General features: G+C 34.1%; 1 protein-coding gene across 1 annotated transcript; it reads right to left on the bottom strand.

The window, feature by feature from the left end:
• Positions 1-91: 91 nt before the first annotated feature.
• On the bottom strand, positions 92-22,928 carry LOC124459593 (tyrosine-protein phosphatase Lar-like). Its single transcript, XM_047009097.1, is given in 33 exon segments — positions 92-438; positions 722-876; positions 1,005-1,127; positions 1,775-1,909; positions 2,178-2,254; positions 2,531-2,621; positions 2,730-2,876; positions 3,395-3,530; positions 4,764-4,921; positions 5,049-5,168; positions 5,240-5,337; positions 5,410-5,446; positions 5,711-5,787; positions 5,986-6,073; positions 6,481-6,555; positions 6,558-6,571; positions 6,753-6,877; positions 6,979-7,105; positions 7,296-7,344; positions 7,665-7,938; positions 8,240-8,553; positions 8,874-8,977; positions 9,051-9,353; positions 9,541-9,927; positions 10,084-10,408; positions 10,539-10,717; positions 10,873-11,166; positions 11,421-11,717; positions 11,986-12,285; positions 17,984-18,526; positions 18,721-19,023; positions 19,347-19,640; positions 22,611-22,928. Coding segments are annotated over 33 exon segments (6,036 nt in total). The 5' UTR covers positions 22,693-22,928; the 3' UTR covers positions 92-233.
• Between the last annotated feature and the right edge of the window lie 71 nt (positions 22,929-22,999).

The following is a 22,999-nucleotide window of genomic DNA, read 5'->3' as shown; positions in this document are numbered from 1 at the left end:
AGTAAATGATTATATATTTCGTTTGTGTGACTCAAAAACTGCGACCTAAAGATGTTTCATTGAACAAAAATAACACGAATCAAAGACATTATACAATTAAACAAAACTTTCCAAAATGCTTGCAACATAAGACAAATATTAGCATAATAGTCAATGTATGAAATCACACTGCATAGTAATAAAATATAATAAATTACAATGTTTTAAGTTTTTTCAACAACCGAAGGCTGTTTTTAAGCGGTAATATGATCAAAAGATGATAAATATTGCAAGGCCGCTTCATAACAAAATGTGTATTGTTCAACAGTCTCCACCATTTGAGGACGTTGCTCACGAAGTTCACGAACTGTTTGCAACAAATCAACGACACCTTCAGCACGCATGCGCTCAACTACAATGCTCAGTGCACAAAATACACCGGTTCGTCCAGAACCAGAGCTAAATTTAAAATAAAACAAAGCATATATGAAGAAATGTCTTTCAAAATCCCCTCAAAAAATTTACATGACTACCGCTAAGATTGTGGATACGTCAGTCAACATTAACAACAACAGTCCTTCTCAAGACTCTATTAACCAGGGCGATCTACATCTACAAACATGTAACGATACTACCGGGTTCAAACCATTTACTTCATTTACTTTGAAAGCTAATTCCTTGCACGTAACTGAAATGCAGGAGGTTGGAGTCTGAAGCACAATTATATTGTAAAGTTGCTCACCTGCAGTGCACAACAACAGGTCCTCTGGTTCCATCATTATTTCTTGCTATATGTACTTGACCAATAAGATCTAAAATAGCTTTATAGCTTTGGGGTTTTCCACGATCGGGCCATTTACGTAACTGAAATAACTTTATAAGACTTGGACTGGAACTCTGAATGAAAACATGGAAATAATTTAGAAAGTTTTTTTAATGAAATGTTTAAATTTACCGAAGATGAAGAAGAACAATAATTTAGTGGAACTATTGGATAAGTTGACTAAGATTGATTTCTCTCCTACCATCATATCGTTGACTTTGAATTGTCTCAATGTAAAATTTGGAGTTTCTTCTACTGAAACTGGATCAACGATGTAAAAATGGTATTTTGATGAGTGTTCTGAAGGCCAGTACTTGGCCGATATCTGAAGGACACAGAAAGATAAATTATAAATCCAGTTAAAATGCTTCCTAAATACATCACAAAAGACAAATTAATAAGAAAAACTAATTATGTTTTGTTTTGAATTATATTTGATGTGCCTACACAGTTCGAATTTCAGAGTTTTATCGCATATACTTATAGAATATGATACACAAGAACTCATTTTCTCCAAAGAATAAGTTCTCTAAGCAATGTAACTCATCATGGTCATGCAGTATAGACCATTTACTGTATACTAACAATGGAACAACAATTTTTACTACATAGAACACTTGACAAATTACACATTTGAAAGAGTTCAATATAAGAAGCAGTGACCAAATCAGCTCGCCTGACTGCAACTTGACTGAAGTCGTCTGCTACACAACTACAACTGTGACTACAATGGGGCATGCGCTTAAATTGTAACGTCCAGAATTGAAGGGACTTTATTTAAGAGCTTTTTTGATCATTAAAAACCCCAAATAATATAGCAACACTTATTCCTATTTGCACACTCCATTATGTTAAAACCAATTATGTTTTTATTGTTAAACTGTTTGATTTATTCTGGGAAACAGTAGCGGTCACATGACCACAATACAGTGTTAGCCTTGGTCAGAGTAAGTAAGAAATAAGATTAAATACCTCGTTGTCAGCGTCTGTCTCAGAAAGCATCACGATTATACAACTTTTCTTTTCCATGATCATACGCCAGAAATCATTCACAGTTTCCTCGAGTGGATTTTGTGCAGCGATGTATGTATGACGATGTTTGTAGCCCTAACGGAAAACGAAATATTCACGTTTCACACTCTTAGACTTGAGCACCTCAGATTTAAACGCAATTGAAAATTTTCCTATCAGAAAATAAATGACAGAATATGGAAGGTACAAAAACTAGGTGCCGTTTTTCAAAGCATTCTTGAGTTTAATGAATACAAGAAAAGTGTAACCCTTCATCTTCATGCAGTTCTGGTCATTATTCTGTGTATTCTTAAGCTTGAAAAAACTTGAAAATACGATTATTTTACTTTATATCGTAACTTACATCAATATAACTGGCATTAATATAGTTTGATCCATCCATTCCACGTATGGGAAACAGATCAACTCGTGAGTGTTCGTCTATTATAAATTAAAACAGAAAAATAGTGAATATTTGAAGTAATGAAAGTGAAAATTCATAGTATAGGCCGATAAGATAAACACAAACAAGAAAGAAAGGAATACCAAGGAAAAAGAATCAAAAGGAAGAAAATATGAAAAAAGATTAAGAAGACAAGTAAAGACATATGAAATAAGTGAAGCAATTAGCAAAAGAAGAACAAGATTATATTTAATGTCCATTTTGTGTTAATTTTTGAACCACTTCGTTCAAATCTTTTCTTAATGGCAACTTACATGGAAGTTTCGTGAAATCTCTATTCTTTGATTTATTTATAGCGAGTGCAGCCGTATTAAAGCGATGCTGATGAACATTAACGCTGAGTTGCTGAAGAAAAAAATAAATGATACAATTATATAAAATAATCTGTCTTTCATCAAGTGTGTGTTCTAACGCATGGCTGTAAATTTAATTTATATAAGCTGGTGAACAAACCTTGAAGTGTTGTTCAATGCCGGTTGTTTCATTTTCACCAATTTCATTCAGTGTTTTGTAATATTTGGAAAGATGAGATATATCGACTTCAGTATTTGAGAATAAAACTGCTTCAAGGAGTGCTTCGTGGATAAAAACATATTGTTCCTAAGTAAAATACATTAATGTAAAATAATTGAATTTTATTCTTTCTGTACCACGTCAAACCAGTTTAGAATATCACGAATTTTCATACAAGTCATTTATTGTTACAGTAACACTGTTTGTAAATCATGGTTTAATAATTGTTATCAAAAATAAACACTTGGATTAACATCAGGGGCCGGTTGCACAAAGCCTGGATAACGTTATCCATTGGATAGCAAAAATTTTCAAACTTATAAAAAAGATGTTTATATTTTTCATACGACAAAGAAATTTCGTAACCTTCGAAACAATATTTTTATTTCAGGGATTGCTTAGTTCGAATCTTATATATTTTATATTTTTTGCTTTTTAAAAGGTTTTATAAAAGTTTAAAAATATTTCTATATAATGGCTAACGCTATCCAACCTTCGAGCAGCCGCCCACTGATCAATAGTCATTAAATTGACTAAAACAAAGACAAAAACGTTTATTAAAGCTGCTCGGACTACATGAAGTATAAGAAAGAAAAAGTACATACTTCAGTTTGAACCATATGATTCCTTTGTGAACGAAGATAGGTCACATGACCATAAATATCAACTTTTTGATCCATTCGTATTTTCTCCAACATTGAATCAATGACAATAAATACGCCAGTTCTGCCAACTCCAGCACTTTATTAAAATGTAGCAAAGTACCATATTACATACATATATGTTATTTACCGACCAGGAGGTCCGTACGGAAAAATATTTCACGAGGTCTCAAAAGTACTTTGTCTGAGAGTAAAATTCCTCTCGCAGGGATAACTACCATCTGAATACACTATGCTTTCTCGTTGAACAATTTACATCGCTTTTAATTTCATTTAAATTTCACTTTGTAAACATATAAATTACGAAAAAACTATCACTTGTTGACCACGGTCAAAATATCGTAAAAGCTGCTCGCCGCTGCAGCCACCAGACTGCGGGAAATCAAAAAATATCACTTTGCAGGCATGAATAAAAAATAAATATAATGCATGAAAACACTGAATGCAAAACATACAATAGAAACCAGAGAAGAAGATTATACTCGAGGTAACCTTGGTGTTTTTACCCGTGTAACATAAATCATTTGATTAGTTAACCTTGGTGTTTTTACCCGTGTAACATAAATCGTTTGATTAGTTAACCTTGGTGTTTTTACCCGTGTAACATAAATCATTTGATTAGTTAACCTTGGTGTTTTTACCCGTGTAACATAAATCGTTTGATTAGTTAACCTTGGTGTTTTTACCCGTGTAACATAAATCGTTTGATTAGTTAACCTTGGTGTTTTACCCGTGTAACATAAATCGTTTGATTAGTTAACCTTGGTTTTTTACCCGTGTAACATAAATCGTTTGATTAGTTAACCTTGGTGTTTTTACCCGTGTAACATAAATCGTTTGATTAGGTAACCTTGGTGTTTTACCCGTGTAACATAAATCGTTTGATTAGGTAACCTTGGTGTTTTTACCCGTGTAACATAAATCGTTTGATTAGTTAACCTTGGTGTTTTTACCCGTGTAACATAAATCGTTTGATTAGTTAACCTTGGTGTTTTACCCGTGTAACATAAATCGTTTGATTAGTTAACCTTGGTGTTTTACCCGTGTAACATAAATCGTTTGATTAGTTAACCTTGGTGTTTTTACACGTGTAACATAAATCGTTTGATTAGGTAACCTTGGTGTTTTTACCCGTGTAACATAAATCGTTTGATTAGGTAACCTGGGTGTTTTACCCGTGTAACATAAATCGTTTGATTAGGTAACCTTGGTGTTTTTACCCGTGTAACATAAATCGTTTGATTAGGTAACCTTGGTGTTTTTACCCGTGTAACATAAATCGTTTGATAAGTTAGTTCATCAAAGATCTTACCTGCAATGAACGACAACAGGTCCTACATCAGGAGGATTGGCAAGTCTTACTTTTCTTATAAAACATAACAAAGAAGTGGAATAATACGGTACACCATGATCTGGCCATGCCGTGTATTGAAACTGTTTAATTTTTTTAAATTGCCCAACAGTACCATCCTAAAAAATTTGATGAAAGCAACTTTAACAAATGACAAATATCGATAAGGGGAAGTACTAAAATTAAACAAGTTGATCGAGCTACAAAATAATTATCATTTAATTTGATGCGCAGTTCCATACTCACTTTATGTAATCTGAATGTTCGGACCGTATAATGAGCCAATTCCGTGGTTTCCAATACTACTACAGTTATATTTCCAAATTTCTCGGAAGATTGGTTTGGCCAGTACTGATCACATTTTCTCTAAAAGAACAACAGATCTTTGTGAAATTTTTACATTTATTCACATGAAAGAAGAATCTATCACCACTTACACGACTTCTTTCTTGAAGGTTCGTCATCATAACAATAGTTCGGCTATCTTGCTCCCAAATCATTTGCCAAAAATCGTTGATTGTGTTTGTAAGTGGAGCTGAAGGAAATCACAACTTATTTCATAAAAACATTGAAACAAGTAACATAGCATGAACAGGAGTTGACGAACCTTGTGTGGCTATGTACGCATTTGATTTTCTATATCCCTAAAGGAAACGAAAGTCCTTTCATGAGCTAATAATACATGCATATGTATATTTTTATTCTTCTCAATCCTGTTCAAAAAAGCACAGAGAGGAATAGCAGGGATGTATAAGTTAGGAGTAGAGAGGGATAGCAGGGATGAGGGATGTATAAATTAGAAGTAGAGAGTAATAGAGTGGATATAAAGTTTGTTTTTTTAGTAGAGAATGATAGTCAGAGTAGGAACGTAGTGTATGAAATTACTAAAAGAATTTACAATTACTTACAGCCATGTAACTTGCATTTATGTAATCTGAATCTAAAAATCCATTTGTATCCTGCAACGTGACTCTTGTATGATCATCTAAGCAAATTAAAATACATTAAGTATTAAATAAGGGGTCAAAACATGCAAATACGTCAGCAGGAAGAGTCATCACGTGCCAATACACGTCAACAAAAGGGGTCATCACGTGCTAATACAAGTCAGCAAAAGGAGTCATCACGTGCTAATGCACGTCAGCAAAATGAGTCATCACGTGCTAATACGTGAACAACTTACAAGGAACAATGTTCGGATAACGATTCTTGGATTGATTCAAATGACGAGCAGACGCTTCAGATACAAATGTCATACCAGGATCAATGGACTAAAAATAAATGATTACATCACGACAGAACAAACATAAAGTACACTTGTAACGTAATCATAGAAATTAAAAGTAATCTTAAATCATTGCGTGTAAATAGAAAGGGAAAAAAATATGAAAGTCAGTGGATTTCTCATAATTTCTCTTCGTTGTAACTAGCTACTTCAGACATCCAAAATGACTTCAAACATCCAAAATGAAAATCATTCCGTCGAATGCGGCCCTCTTTCGTCACAAGCAGTCCTCCACAGTCGCATGCAGTCCTCTATGGTCACAAGCAGTCCTCCTTGTTCGCATGCAGTCCTCCACAGTCGCATGCAGTCCTCCTTGGTCACAAGCAGTCCCCCTCAGTCGCATGCAGTCCACCTTGGTCATATATAATACAATTAACATGAAATAACATGAACCTCATATTCTCTGGTGAAGCGGTTGTCTGAACGTAATTCGTCTATAGTAGAGCGAAGATTGCAAACATCAATTGGGGGTGTTCACGCATTCCTAAAAAACGAGAAAATTCATGTTGAAAAATTTTATGGATGAAAAAGACCTCCATAGATTTTCTTTCTTGTTTCAATTCAAAGAGTAAGTGTACCGTGCAATCATCTCAAATGTATTTCTAATATCCCTAGATGTTCATATATAATCGTAAAATACAACATAGTTCAAGTAGAGACCTGACCTTCACTTGCTAAATTTAATCGCTGTAATTCAACTGGATCTTTAGTTGTCATCATCATAGGTAATTCTTCATCATTCACTGTTTCTTTCAGAGATTTAAGTCCATTTCTACGTCGCTTTGCACGCCTAAACACAATAACAAAAAAAGAGAACTTCAGCGTTTGTATTTTCTACAAAATAACGTTTTTATTTAACTGTTACACTGCACTCTTAAACAAGAAACATACCTTCGACACAAAAGACATGCAAGAACCAAAACAATCAGAACAATCAAGACGCCTAATATTGGACCAAGAAGCCAAATACTAAGACCATTATTATTGTTATCGCTCTCCAAAGCACTGACGACCACAGCTGAAAGATGTATCAATAAATAAGAATATTTTACAATAGCTGACTCATCATCAAAAAAAGTATATAATTTGTATTTTAACAAAATATCATAAAAAATATCTCAAAAGAATAAATAATTTGGGAATCATCGTTTAAGACTCGTTTTAAACGACTAAAAAACGACTATTGAAAACACGTCAAAAACACTTACGGATAAACTTTACTGGTTCCGTAAATTTTGTCGTCGTACCAAGACAAAGCTAAAATAAAAAAGTGTAAAATACAAATTTACATGAAACACAGAATTTGTCAAATGTACTGTAATCATCACGAAACATTGGTTGTTAAAATGACATACACACGTAAATGCCACACGAAATGGCATCGCGCGCGAACGCACGATGTTTGTATCGTTTACACTGACAATGTACATGAATGCGTTCAATATCATACGACACGTTAGTCATCAGACAATACACGTGTATTGTCATACAGTGAGTAAGTATGTTTAAAAACAACAGCTGATGATAACGATAGTTATTACAATGTACAAAATTTTAATTTTATCCGTAAAAATTACCCCTTTATCACTAAGTACGCAGGATTTGACAGAGAAAGCATAGTAATGACCATTTATTAATGGCTTGTTTATGTAACCATTCTCAATTTCTCCTCTGCCAACTTTAAACATCAAAGGCACCAGGTCAGCTTCGACTTTTGCCGTCACGTACACATTACTATTATGCATGCTTTCATCCACAGTTCGTCTTGTTCGCGAGCTTTGAATTTCGTTAAGATTTTTCCTTGCTTCCGATAAAGTCTTACCAAGACTAGCCACATTGATCAAATAATGACTAAAAATCCAGTAATAAATGAAACATTTATTCAGTGGAAACATCCATTTGAAAAATATATGTGCAATTTACATCCACTCCAGTATCATAAAACAGTTGTAAACATCTTAACTAACGAATGATTGAAGTCTTTTAAGTTAAGTAATGTAAATGTGCAAAACCTAACTTAACGAAGAGACAGGTCAATAAACAAGTTTTTTAAATGAGTGAATAATTAATAATGTGTATATAAGAATTCAAAAAAGGTGGAGGGGAGACGACAAGACTTAACATGGTTACTGTAGATAAATAGATATCACACCTGATTATTCCATTTATATTGGATGCAGCAAATAAATATATTGGAATGTACTCCTCAGTGATGGCACTTCTTGAGATATTTGGTGACGAAAATACAGGTGAAGCTCCAACATCTGTCTTAATTTTTATCGTCTCTACTTCACTCACCCTACTTGAAGTACCCTGAGATGCTACAGACACAATGTAATTTGTGTTGGGCTCGAGATTTTTGAGAGTAAGCCCACAACATTTCACCGTTCGCACTTCTTTATCAAAAGTTTTTTTGATTAGTTTCTTATCGCCACCAACAAATGATTTTTTACCTTGAAATGTTACCTAAAGAATATTTCACAAAAAATTAACGTTCATTAACAACTTTCTTCATGAGAAAAAAATGCAACACGTTAAGTTCTAAATATTATGAGAAAACAAGATATCCAAGATCTTTTTCCATCTCAATTTAACAAGATTTGAATGTCTGACAAATCACGATTACTTTATGTATAAAAAAAACATATTCGCGCCATATTGCTGCAATCAATACAAATCCATCCAGATCATCTTAAGTTGAAATAAATCTAGAGATGATCTTTACTGAATAAAAATTTAGATTTCTTCAATAGATTATCGACCGATAAAACATCCTTTACAATTACCTTATAACTTTGTACGGCAGTACTATCAATTGGACTCTCCCACAACACTTGAAATGAGTTGGATGTTATTCCATCAAACGACAATTTCCGAACTGGATGTAGTACTATATACAGAAAAAATTAATTGAAATAAACATAATCTTTTTTTGAATCTCGATGTCCAATGAAATTACTTACTGTCATATTTTAATGTTTTTCCTGCAAAAGGTTGACTAAATGGACCTTCCCCAACACTAGTTCTCGCAGCAATAGTAAACCAATATGTTGCATTAGGATAAGCAAGTTTTTTAATATACATTTCATTTTTGTTTTCTTTCAATTCATCGGATTTCCATATTTCAGCATTTTTATTTCCAAGAAAAATGTTTACTTTGTAACCAATAATAAGACCATTTGGTTGTAATGGTGACGTAAACCTTAGACGAATAACTTTAGTTCCCATTCCTCTGGCGTCGGTTATTGTTGGTGCATCAGAGGGAACTGGAATTGAACATTTGCTTTTTTATTTAATTAACAGGTCAACAATACGTAATAACTTATAAATGTTAAATTATCTCGTTTCCAGACCTTTCGCAATGTTTAATTTCTTACAATGCCATTTAAAATCAATATTTGAAACTCGTAAAACTAAGAACTATTTAAGAGGATATTTAAACTTTCGTCTTACCGTCTTCATTAGTTGTTACTGTAATTCTTTCTTTAGGTCCACTTCCTATCTTCGTTTTTGCAAGAATCCAAAAATGATAAGTTGTAAACGGTTGTAAGCCTTGTACAACATATGACCTTTTGGTTTCGGCAATAGGAACGGTCTTTATTTCAGAAAAACCAGTTTTTTCATAGCTCAACTCGTAACCAATAATTTTACCATTACGCTTCCATTTTCCTGGTGGTTTCCACGACAACAATGCCGATGTAGAATTTTTCGATTTCACAATAAAATTGATAGGAGCACCACTTGGTATCGAAGGATCCGTAAAATACATCACTGAACGTTCAGGTGACCAGCCAGCGTCGTTCTTTACAGAAATTTTAAAAATGTACCAAAGACCATGACCTACATGAATGAAAGTCATAAGAAAATGTTTTCACAACAAGACTGGCAAGTACTTTTACAGGAAAACTTCTCACAGTAATGAATGAAATTCTTCATTGAAGAAACTTTTGGCAGTGGAAAAATCCAATGTTTATCTCTGTTTCTATCGATACTTACCGATATTTGTAACATTGTATTCGGTAAGAGTAGATGGGAAAACCTTTTCAACGTAGTGCAAATCTGTTACATTGGTGATTTTTTCGATATCTTTAGCATATTTTAACTTAAAATTCTGAATGTTATCAGCCTTGCTCGTCCATTCAAGAGCAAATCCAAGTTGTGGCGACGAAATTTTTTTGGAAAAAAGAATGGGCGGTAATGGAGGAGCATCTTTTGTTTTACATGTAACGAGATCAGTGTACAATCCACGACCTTTTGACGAACGAGCAGCAACAAGAAATTCATAATACTGCTCAGGTATCAGTTGAGTAATCACTTTGTGCTATAAAAAAGTGAACGAGAATTGTTTTATCAGTTATTGCAGTTCATAACCATCCTCCGTATCTCTCGAAAAATAAATAATTGTGGGAGATGTGGAGTATTGTTCTTTTAGAAAACTTTTACATACGTACCATAATGCGTGCTGTGAAGTGCATTTTTGTATATTTCTTATCATGCGGTTTACGTCGATATAACAGATTAAAACCAGTCAAGTTTGCACCAAACGGTGGTGATGGAGCCTCCCACGTGACGAGTATAGCTGTCGAGTTGATTGCCACGGCTGTTAAATTTTCAGGGCGTTTTGTTGGAACTACATAGAAATAGGAGATTTAGAAAATGAATACGATAATATTACTCTCGTGTAGAAAACACAGATTAGACAGTTACTCTACTATTGTTGAACTTAGTTTGTAGCTATACATACGACAGCCTAGTATTGTTAATGACATTGAGACATATACTTACTGGTTTCGTGAGTGGTCACAAAAAATGGCATTGAAAATGGTCCTCGCCCTTTTGATGTTTTTGCAGCAATCTCAATATGATATTTTGTAAAAGGAAGGAGACTAGAAACTGTAAAGAAAATCTCTGAAGTATTCAAGGACTGTAAATTTTCACCCACGATTGAAAACTTATATCGAATTTCGTATCCAGTAATGTCGCCATTTCTGTCCACAAGAGGAGGAGGCAGCCATGAGCATTTCACACTACGTTCATCAAGTGCCTTGCAACTGAAATTACTTGGTGGAGCTGATGGCACTAAAAAATAAAGCAATAACACTAAAACGCATGCGCTGTAGCTGAGTTTGTATAAGCCCGTGCAAATTCAGTACTTGTGTCATTTCTTACAGTTGAAACACAAAAATATACCATCTGAGTCTTGCGTTTCTCTTTTTTTTATACAACATTATGACTTTTCACATTTTCGTAGACGACTAACATACGAACTTAGAATGAGAAAAATTTTTGCATTTCAAATTAAAAGATAAAGTCACCTGACTGCAATCACTCACCAGACTGTAAAGTTGTCACGTATTGAGGGTAAGACAACGGCCCTGAACCTGCATCACCTCTTGCTGCCACTGATATCTCATAAGTTGTCACAGGTCGTAATCCAGACACAGTTCTCTGTAACTCACGTGGAGATTGAATTATGATCTTATTATGTGGACCTTTTAACGACGTATTGTAATAAATATCGTATCCCACAATTCCTTGGTCACTCCCAACATAAGTAGGTATTTTCCACATAACCGTAAAACTACTTGATGAAACATGAGTGATTTGAACATCCTTAGGATCACTAGGCACTGTAAAAGACAAGCATTAATCTCATACAAACTGAACAATAAATAAAAACCAACATTGCTGCAGCAAAAAAGTTTTAAAATAAGCAATATTTAAAAGTACAGTGGCGTGTCAATAAGGCTTGAATTTAAAAACTGAATTTTTGTGAAATTTTGCCTTCCAGTTTAACAGTAATTTGACGTATCTATCGAGATTTGCTATAGTGCCATAAAATGATACTAGGTGGCAATGAAAAAATTGAAAATTATCAAGTAACTATCCTTAACATACCTCCTTTTAGTGTTTGTACTAGAAATGTTGGTGAGATAGGACCAGCTCCAGAATAAGTACTCGCTGATATTTTAACGGCGTAACGATGATTAGCAATCAACGAAGAAATCTTCAATGTGTTTTGATGCCGATGAGCAGTTTTGGCTTTCCATGAGTCAAATGGGGCTTGTATTTTTTCACTGTAATAAACTGTGTAGAAGCTAATGTGGCCATTAGGGTGAAGTGGTGGTTGCCACGATGCTTGAAAACTTCCGGTTTCTGTTGATTTTACTACAATGGAACTTGGTGGACTTCCAGGGACTAAATAAAAAGTAAAAATATTAAATAAATTCAACTGCCGGTAAAAATAAAAAATAAGTTTGTGTTCAACACGTTGTTTCATGTTATAATCGAAATACTTATTAAATATACTCAAATTTTATTTAAATCTACAGTAAAATTTCGCATTGTAAAGAATAAGATGCATTCAAGTCTGGGATAATGTGATGTATTTTAATTTTAGAGACCACGCGCTAAAGGATTCTAAAACAATTCTGAAATTTTTCTGAAGTGATGACACTCCGTTTACTCATTTTTTCCTCCAATGACAACATTACAGAAAATTCTTATTTTAAAAACAAAATTAATACGTATAGGAAGAGTATTTATGACGTACAAAATAATATTTTGAATGTCGGGAGTATTGCGTGTCAATATATTTACATGAATCAGTAAAAGAGGAAAGTTTGATGTATCTTTAAAAATTAATAACTCACTTCAATTCGGATTGAAAAAATATATTTTCTGTTCAATAAGAAAAGCTTGAACTTATAATCTTTCATACAAAAGTACTTTACAATAGCATAGCTATTTTATATGCCTTACTTGTATTAAAATTCGCGCAGTACTAGAATTCGCGCAGCGCTGAGTGCGCGAATTTTAGTCCTGCGCGAAATATAATCCGCGCGAAAAGCTTTGTAGTGTTATATGAGACATTCATTGTTGGTTATGCAAATCAGTTGTTTTATTAACGCATATACATATTGACATATGTTTTTAGTTATCCTGGTAACATTAAAAATCAAAAATGTCTTCATTTTCATCCTGTACAATTTCAGTCGGGATATTCTCAGGTTCTACGTAGTATTCCGTCACGAATGCCTGCATTTTGCTGTATATCCTAAAACTTGCATTGTTCTGCATGACTGTAAGGGTAATAGGAATCTCCAAGCCTCCTGGTGGTAATGGGGATCGACGAAATTTGATGTCACACACACATGCTTCTATATTGCCCCCATATTCAAAAAAGAACTTGCAAAATCGGGAAATCTCTCGAGGCAAATGTCCGACCAGTGACAATGGTTCAATCTTGCCTCTGATTTTGGTAAACAGACCAATAGCATATGGGTCGAATAGGTTTCCTGATTCTGGTTTTATTATTAACTGCTGGTTGATTCTTGGAGCCCAGATTTTTCTGTATTCATGAAAACCTTGTGATGCGCAAGCCAGAGAAAACGATGTCCCCTCGGGGCTCAGTTTCACTGAATTAGAATCATCCGTTACTGAATCGTGGGTTTCCTGAAGCAAGCAATCAGATGCGTAATTTTCTTTCACGTCGCACGCTTCACATAAAGCAACACTCGAACCACTTTTTCATCCAGGATAGTTTTCAGATGCAGGGATTGAACACTTGATTCCTCGGTTACAAACAAATGATTTGCATTTTAGACAAGTTTTTTTGTCAAATCATTGCACACGATGCAAATGCTTTCCATTTCTCCAACACAATAGTCAATGAGGAGTCACGTTTCTTTAGGTGTTAGATATGATGTTCTATTATTATTTTACTGACTGATTTTACTTCCTTATTAACTAATTGCCGAATACGTCAAACGTTTCCGCAACACATATTCTACCGTTCAAGTATTGCCAACAGAAAACATTGTGCGGGAAATCAACGCACATGGCTCTGTTATAATATTTCAAAAAGGTTTCCCAAGACGATATTTCGGTCGCGTCGTCTGACAGCAAATTAAATGCTGCCGAAGAAAATGCAGTAAAACAGCAATTATTTCTTGACGCTCCATAACCCAAGAAAAGGAGGGTCAAATATGGAGCATATGATGCTTTTCAACGAGCAGAAATTGCAAAATGGGGAACTTGTCAAATCGTACAATAAGGAACGAAAAGAGCGCACTGAACTCGAACAATTGCCAAGAAAACATCGTGGAGCAAAAACTTTGTTACCCGAGAACATCGATGAGAAAGTTATCGCCATGATCAAGAGCATGAGAACGGCCGGTTGTGTTGTCAATTACAACATTGCTTTTTCCATAGCGAAGGGGATAGTACTGGCTAATGATCGGTCTTTGTTGAAAGAAAACGGAGGAACCCAGAATTCCACTATACATGGTGCCAGTCAATTTTCAGAAGATTGGGTTTCAGTACACGTAGAGCAACAACTGCAAAACAACCCGTATCACCTGGCTTCTTAAAAGAAATTCGCTTCACGTTTCATCGTTTTATTAAGGAAGAGGTTACCGCTTATGACGTTCCCGACGATCTCATTATAAACATTGACCAGACCCCTCTCCCGTTTGCCCTCATCAGCAAGTATACAATGGACAAAACTAACGAGAAGTTTGTGCCGATCAGTGATAGCGCCGATTATCGCCAAATTACTGGAACATTCTCAGTCGCCGCGTCGGGAAAGTTTCTGCGAATTCAGCTAATCTACCAGGGGAAAACTGACCGGTGTCACCCTAAATTCAGATTTCCAAAAGAATTCCACGTTACCCACACGGAAAATCATTGACAAATGAAACGAAAGCAATTGAATTAGTCAATCGCATTCTTATCCCCTATATTAAGCAAATTAGAGAAGAGCTTGGTTTTCGCGCAACAAAACAATGGGTTTTGATCGCCGATGTTTTTAAAGCACATTGGACGGATGCCGTAAAGAAGATCATTTCCGACAATAATGGGAAGATGATACCTGTTCCCAATAATATGACATCATACCTGCAGCCCTTAGATTTAACGGTCAATCGCTCTTGCAAAGCTTTCCTTCGAAACCAGGTGCAAACTTGGTACTCAGAGCAAGTCCAAGCCCAAATAGAGAAAGGTATTCAACCTGATAAAGTTTCTGTTGATTTGAGAATTAGCGTGCTCAAACCACTCCACGCAAAATGGATAGTGCAGTTCTATGATTACATGCAATCGAACAAGGACATTGTCGTCAAAGGTTGGCAACGATCAGGTGTGAGCGCCGCATTGGAGGAACCACAACGAAAAGAGGATCCATTTGAACTGTAGCTAAACTTTTGTTTGACTTATAAAGTATATTGTTAGGCAATATCATTTATTACATTTTTTAGTTCTTGTTGGGATAGTGAACTCACGCTTTATTTTGAAGCCATTTTTGAGGCCACCCAATCGCTTTTTTGATGAATATTGAGGTATTTCTTAATAAAGAAAGCTCAATATAAATGCGTTAATTATTAATAGTTCTTTTGAACAAACCAAAAAGAACGAGCACATAAAACTACTTGCGCGAATTTAAAGCTGCGCGAATAATTGTCAACAAAGTGCGCGAAATTAAATCGCGCGAATTTAAAGCTGAGCGAAAATGAGTACGACTCGAATTTTAATACAAGTAAGGTATAATATAATAAATATATGGATTGTCATTGATCTTGGTGGAGTGTGACGATTCATTCTGTGGAAAACTCGTTTCTTTCTAATCTCTTTGACTTGGGAGGTCATGTTTAGACAGTTTATATTTTCAATCTTTATTCACAAAATAAGAAAACCTTCAACAACTTCCTCTATTTCTTGTCGAACGATTCGAGTACAGACCATTGGTGTTTTGAGTGTTAGTTCATTTGTTTTACCACTACAAGTGCTTCCTTGGACGCATGGACATTGATCACCCATGAGCTGTTTGAGCACGCTGCAACGATTTCCTTCAGCAATTAAACGTTTGCATCTGTTTTTTGATGTGCAACATTCTCCCAAGTTGCAATCAGCCGAGCTCGATTCACATCGTTTATTGCATCTCCTTCCGTTTATTGCTTCTTCATCGTTTACTGCTGCTGTTGTTATCGTGAGCGTTATGATGATTAAGATGAATGTATTCATTTTGCTTTTTATCTCTAAATGGCACTTGTTTACTGGTTAACTGCTATAGACTGAATGATGTCTTTGTGAAAATTGTTTGCCTTTTTATAGCAACTCAAATCAAAACATTTTCATCTCAAGTGCGTGACAGCTTGAGGATATATAAAATATTTACAAAACAAACAGACTCCTTCCTAGCGAAACACATGCCTCTCGCACGCGGAAGTTGCTACCTTACTTGTATTAAAATTCGAGTCGTACTCATTTTCGCTCAGCTTTAAATTCGCGCGATTTAATTTCGCGCACTTTGTTGACAATTATTCGCGCAGCTTTAAATTCGCGCAAGTAGTTTTATGTGCTCGTTCTTTTTGGTTTGTTCAAAAGAACTATTAATAATTAACGCATTTATATTGAGCTTTCTTTATTAAGAAATACCTCAATATTCATCAAAAAAGCGATTGGGTGGCCTCAAAAATGACTTCAAAATAAAGCGTGAGTTCACTATCCCGATTTTCAAGTTCTTTTTTGAATATGGGGGCAATATAGAAGCATGTGTGTGTGACATCAAATTTCGTCGATCCCCATTACCACAAGGAGGCTTGGAGATTCCTATTACCCTAACAGTCATGCAGAACAATGCAAGTTTTAGGATATACAGCAAAATGCAGGCATTCGTGACGGAATACTACGTAGAACCTGAGAATATCCCGACTGAAATTGTACAGGATGAAAATGAAGACATTTTTGATTTTTAATGTTACCAGGACAACTAAAAGCATATGTCAATATGTATATGCGTTAATAAAACAACTGATTTGCATAACCAACAATGAATGTCTCATGTAACACTACAAAGCTTTTCGCGCAGGACTAAAATTCGCGCACTCAGCGCTGCGCGAATTCTAGTACTGCGCGAATTTTAATACAAGTAAGGTATATAATAATAATTCGCATTTTTACAAGTTTATTTAAAATTTTGTTTACATGTAATACTTTAAACAGGCCATTATGAAGATGAAGCCACTTAATTCGCCTTCGGTGTACTTTGCCTCAAAGACTCGAAGGTCAGTGAAAAGGCAATAATTGGTTGAACAAAACAAACTAACGTCTGTTATTTAATTTTTCGGAAAGAGATAAAGGTTTTTAATACTTTGAAGGAATAAAAATCCTCTATACAAAAAAACATTCACAGTCATATTATAAAGAGAAGGAAAAGGGACAAATTTTCTTGAACGCGTCTATTACTAATTCTAAGGAAAGTATTTCAGTAAACTTATATCTACTTTTATTTGGAGCTAACGTATCTAAATATATCTACTTCGCCAGTTGACGCTTATTGCATTTTCGCGAGATCGACAGTTGTGGATATATATATATCTTATAGACTTTAGTGTTTTTACTATAACATTCATCAAGCCAAGTCATTTGTATAGTGACTATATTCTAAATTGAAACCCTCTTTCAACCATTAAATTATGAAATTTCAATTCATTTTTGAATAGAAAACTGATGTAAATAGATTTATCAGACTATTAGCTAATCGACTGCACACTCGCAATTTAATTCGTGATAGAAAAAAGCATCGCAATGTAATAAATTATCTCTTCTCTTACATTAAAATTTGTTAAAGCCTGCGCAACACGATTGCGAAGCTGTAATTCATTCATTTTCGTGTAAGAATTACATTCATGCCAGCCGCCATGTTCAAAAAGTCTGAAGGTGCAAAATACCTCGACTTTCGTATATGTTCAAAATTTACTTTGTAGTTTTTTAACTTAATTTGTTAACTCTAACTTCTACATTGAAAAAAATATCATGAAGTACAACGAAAGTTGAAAACAAAAATTTGAGAAAGCAATGTTTACAGCAACAGGAAATTATAAGATAAAGACAAACTTACCAGTTTCATCAGTTTGTGCACGCACAACTTTACTAGGTTTGCTTGAACCAACATAGTTACTGGCGAGTACTTGAAACTCATAATAGGTAAATGGAGTAAGATCTTTCACTTTATGTTTGTGCACAGGTTTCTCAGTGAACACTGTAGTCCAGCGTTTCTTTCTAGGTTTCCGATACTGAATGGTATGGTACTCTATGGTCGTTCTAACTTGACCATCTTCCCAAGTTAACGTTATTGAGTCGCTTGTCGTTGAATTAATCTTTAAATTTTTAGGTCGAAATGGCAAACCACTTAATGTGACATTCACTGAAAAGCTCGATTCACCGAGATCATTTTTAGCAAAGCATGTATAGGTCTCGGATTTCATGACTTTTCGTAAATGAAGTATTCCAGTTAATTCTTCAAGGACAGTTTTTTTGCTGTTTTCCCAACGCAAAACTGGTGTTGGATGGCCGGATGCTGAACATTTTAATAAAATGTCACCTTCAGGGTCAACAACTTGATTACGTAATCCTTTTAGTATTTTTGGTTTACTTTTGACATCTATAAAATACAATTGCAATGAAATTACACGCTTTAAAGACGAGCTCCACGATCCATTTAATCTTACTAAATAACTGCGAGAATTTCTTATTTCTTTTTAACGAAATATTTTCACTTAAGAATCACGGAATTGTGTCTCATGATTTGAATTTTTATAGCTTCCGTTTAAACACAACAAAAAATATTTTACTTACATTTAACAGTAACATGCCAGGGTAAAGAAAACATTTGTCCAGCGCTGTTTTCTACCAAGAAGTCAAACATACCCGAGTCGTCATGTTCACTGTTACAAATTCTTAAACTATTATTCTCCAACAAAGTAAATCGCGGATTTTTGAAATCTAAGAGTTTCATATCTTTAAACCAGGTAATAGTTGGTGTTGGATAGCCAGAAAAGTTAGCATTTAAAGTGATATTTGCACCAACATAAACAATGCGGATTGTTCGTCGGCGATCGACAAACGTTTGTGGTTTATAGTCAGGTATTTTGACTTTCCCTAAAGTTGAATGAAAAAAGTCCTTCGTTAATGTTGTATTTATCATACATTGTACAACATATTTTGTACAGCAAATCATACATTGTACAACATATGTAACTAAAAAAACTCGAGAAATCATCAAATTTCAATCTCTTTATGAAACTTTAAACAAATAAACATTATACAAAAAAAAACCCGCAGAATGAGAGGAAATTTGGAATATAACAAAATTCAACAAAAAAATATTTGAGGGTAACAGGCTTTTATTAAGTGATTTCATTTCATGATTTCGTGACGAGTATTGAGCATTTCACAATAACTGAAAACACATAAATACATACAAAAATAATTAAATGAAACATTGAGACTAGCATGATCAGTAACGGGTGAATCAACACCATTCCTTGCACGACATTTAATGATAACCGTATCTAAAATAGGATGGAGTCGTCCAATCCTCAACATGTAACCTCCTTTGATATTACTGAACTTGTGCCTTGGGCCTTCAGTAATCCTTTGATCATTAGCATACCACGAAACAATAGGATAAGGATTTCCAGCAACATAACAACGAAAAACAACGTACTGACTTCTATACTGTGTGAGATTCTTTGGTGCAATTCTAACTTTTAGACCTAAACGAAATAAAAGAACTAGAACTAATGACGTCATTCGGGACAAATCGTATTGAGCATATGAGTAAACCCGTCATTGGCTATCTCTTCAAGACCGCTCATGAAGTGATATTATTATCCTAAATCTGCACATAATGACACTAAAAACTTTTAGCAGTTAAAATGTTTTCCTATCTCCAGTACCATATAATTAACTAATCATTGGTTCCACTCTTTACCCACTCCCCTTCCACTTTTCCACATTGTGTGGCAAATTCCCATACCATATAACGAACCAATCATTGGCCATACTCTTTAGCCTTCTCACTTTCTCACAATGTGTGGTTAGTGACGTAGCCGCAAATTTAGTCCTGCTATGTTAATTTTGTTAATTTTTTTTGTTCACTCATTGTAAAATAGATTTCTAAAGAAATGAATAATGTTAATATCCTAAAATTTACATAGCAGAACCAAAACTTGCGGACTGGCTACGCTTCTGTGTGTGGCCGACACCAAACTATAATAAGCGTATAATCAATAAGAAATTCGCCAAAAAGTCCATTTACACTCACACGGGGTGACACAGTTATCGCGTTCTCACAAATCGACGGCGAAGTTGTTTCTTTATCAATGGCAAGATTTCTGCTGAAATATTTCTAACTAAGCAATCATTGAAGTAAATGTTTATGGCAATCATTGAAGTAAATCGAGTTATGAAAAGTAAAAGACCAACTACAATTTGTGTGTGTGAGTGAGCTTTTTAATTCTCTTTAATCGCATTATAAATACTTATGAATTTATCCGGATGGTAAGATAATTCCAAAGTGTTGTAATCTTCTTATAAAAACCAAGGCCAATTTTTAATTCTTTATACTTTCCGGATAAACTAAAGAAAGTGCTCTTTCGTTCATCCAATGAAAGGAGCCATCTTGGAAAGCTTGTCATGGTGCTCATAAATAAATAGACAACGATAACAAAATTCCACTGAACGTCATACTAAACTTCTCAAATATATTTTGTTATTGTTGGAGGCTTTCGAAAAGAAATTTTAGAGATTAAAGAAGATATCTACTAAATACGCAGCTCGCACATTTCTTTATTAGTATGCTGCACGCATTACACCACATTTGAAATTTACTTTTTCGTGTTTTCCATTTTTGATAGTGTAATTCGTAGACAAATAGCGCGAATTTTGTTCAATTTGTTACTTTAATGTAGAGGAATGAAATATAATACATGTGTAATCATTTGTGTATGGCACATCTTATTACTTGAACTCTATGGCTATAAATTGTACACACTTTATGCATTATAGGACAAGTTATTTTATTGCTGTGTAACTCTGAGTAAGCACAACAATAAACATCAAAAATAACATTTACATTCGACGTAGCAGAAATTTTCAAAACATTCACATAATCTAAGCATATAGCACAGAACTAGCAGATAATCCTTGTGTGAATGATATCAAATTTACATAACAATAAGAAAATAATTTAATAACATTCTTTATTCTTTAAACAAAGAATTCAAACAGAAGTTTTAAACCATGCAGGACAAAAGAAGATCAAAACTGAAATCAAAAATCCAAAATATTGATAGTTTAACAGTCAATCATTATATCCATTCTCTAAGTTATAAAGTAGGATTCAACCCTTCTCCTTTACATTTTTTACCTACAAACTTGATTTTAGATTTTCACAAGCGGAATCTTTGTCATAAAGCTCCAACAAAACTCTACAATGGATATCAACTTTACAAAGGCAATTTTACAGTTGAATTATTTTTATATAATTACAACTTTTCTATGTGAGAAAACTAAATGGGACTATGTAAAAACCTTTAATTTACTAAATAGTTAAAGCTGATTGCTTTATAAACAAAAATATTTCTGATGAATTAAAAAATTGCAATCCAGTGGACAATGAATCAGTAATAAAAAGCCTTCATAAAACTGCGCCCAAAACTCCCAGTTCTCAATGACAAGTCATCAAATTATAATAAATAAAGGAAAATCACATCATATAATTTGTGTACAGACATCTTAATGTACAAAACTTGACTCTTAAAAGGTTATGACAAGTTTGTAATATTTCTATTGTGTTTCATGTCAAATAATATTTTGCTCTTTGCGGTAAAATTTCGTATAAATGATCAAAGTGTTGAACAAAGGCAGCAGGTGCACAATTTAATGCTCTAACACTGTTATCACTATAGCTGCAAGTTTAGAATCAAAACAATAATCAATTTTCAAATAGAAAAATTACTAATCGCAGTAATTTAATAGAAAATTACTTTTGCTCGTTACTTTCCATAAAAAGAGGGCCCAGAAAAGCTATACTTTTTTAGCTATAGGTGGAATTCATAATCATTGCAATATTTACATATGAAACATGCTTATATTTAGCAATATTCGATCGACATTTAAGAAATTAAGAAATTATTTTTTAAAAATTTTAACCCAGCTTATGCAAAATATATTTCTCGACAAACGTTGTATCTCTCACAAAAAGCATTAAAAGGTATCAAAGCAAAATCGTTCGAACAAATGATACAATCATTCGCATTACTGAACACGAGGCCGGATATGCAAAAAGGTTTTGAAGTAATGAAAATTTCATTGACAAAATACAATTTAGGAATTATTCGAAACAGCGATGGAAAGAAATACGGAATTCATGTACAAAACTTTAAACTGTTTTCACAAGTACACACAATTTCTCAATAAGTATTAATAGAAAATTAATGATTGTTTTTTGATTTGCCGAGCGACAATTAAACTACGACCCAAATGTGCCACAGTTTACATTTATTTCATTCAAAAGACGTTATTATGAAAATAAAAATCTTTCCCAAAAACATTGTCACCGATGATAAACTTAAATTTTCCAATCATCCAGACAGTGTTAAATATTTCTTCGTCATAATCTTCTTGTGACCTACTTGTGCTTGATCAGTTGAGAGAAACAAAGAAATTCAAATTTTATTTACCTGACGAGTTAACAACGGAAAAAAGCAGAAGAAAAAAAGTTCCCGCGGTAATCAATGGTACAATCTGGTTGAACATGGTCATCTTAGTTTGATGTCGGTACAAGTTGAAGCAGAAATATAGGACTCAGCTATTCCAAGGCATTCTGCCAAAACCCTCATCAAATGTACTATACAACGATGTTGCCGACATACAGCAGCACTAGCTTGGATACTTAAACCGAAAGATCAATTGTTCATTTAATTCACTTCAGTGTGCTAACGTACAAAACATTATCTGTTTAATAATAAGAACGGTCATCAACACACCATCAAGCATAAACACAGTATCAATATACAAATAGGTCAGTCTTACTCATATTACATTTATACAATTAAAATACACGTGACTA

This window comes from Xenia sp. Carnegie-2017, unplaced genomic scaffold (assembly GCF_021976095.1).
Source record: "Xenia sp. Carnegie-2017 unplaced genomic scaffold, XeniaSp_v1 HiC_scaffold_1, whole genome shotgun sequence".
Taxonomy (NCBI): Eukaryota; Metazoa; Cnidaria; class Anthozoa; order Malacalcyonacea; family Xeniidae; genus Xenia; species Xenia sp. Carnegie-2017.
Note: the sequence above shows the minus strand (reverse complement) of the source record. Positions and strands in the feature narration are given on the sequence as shown.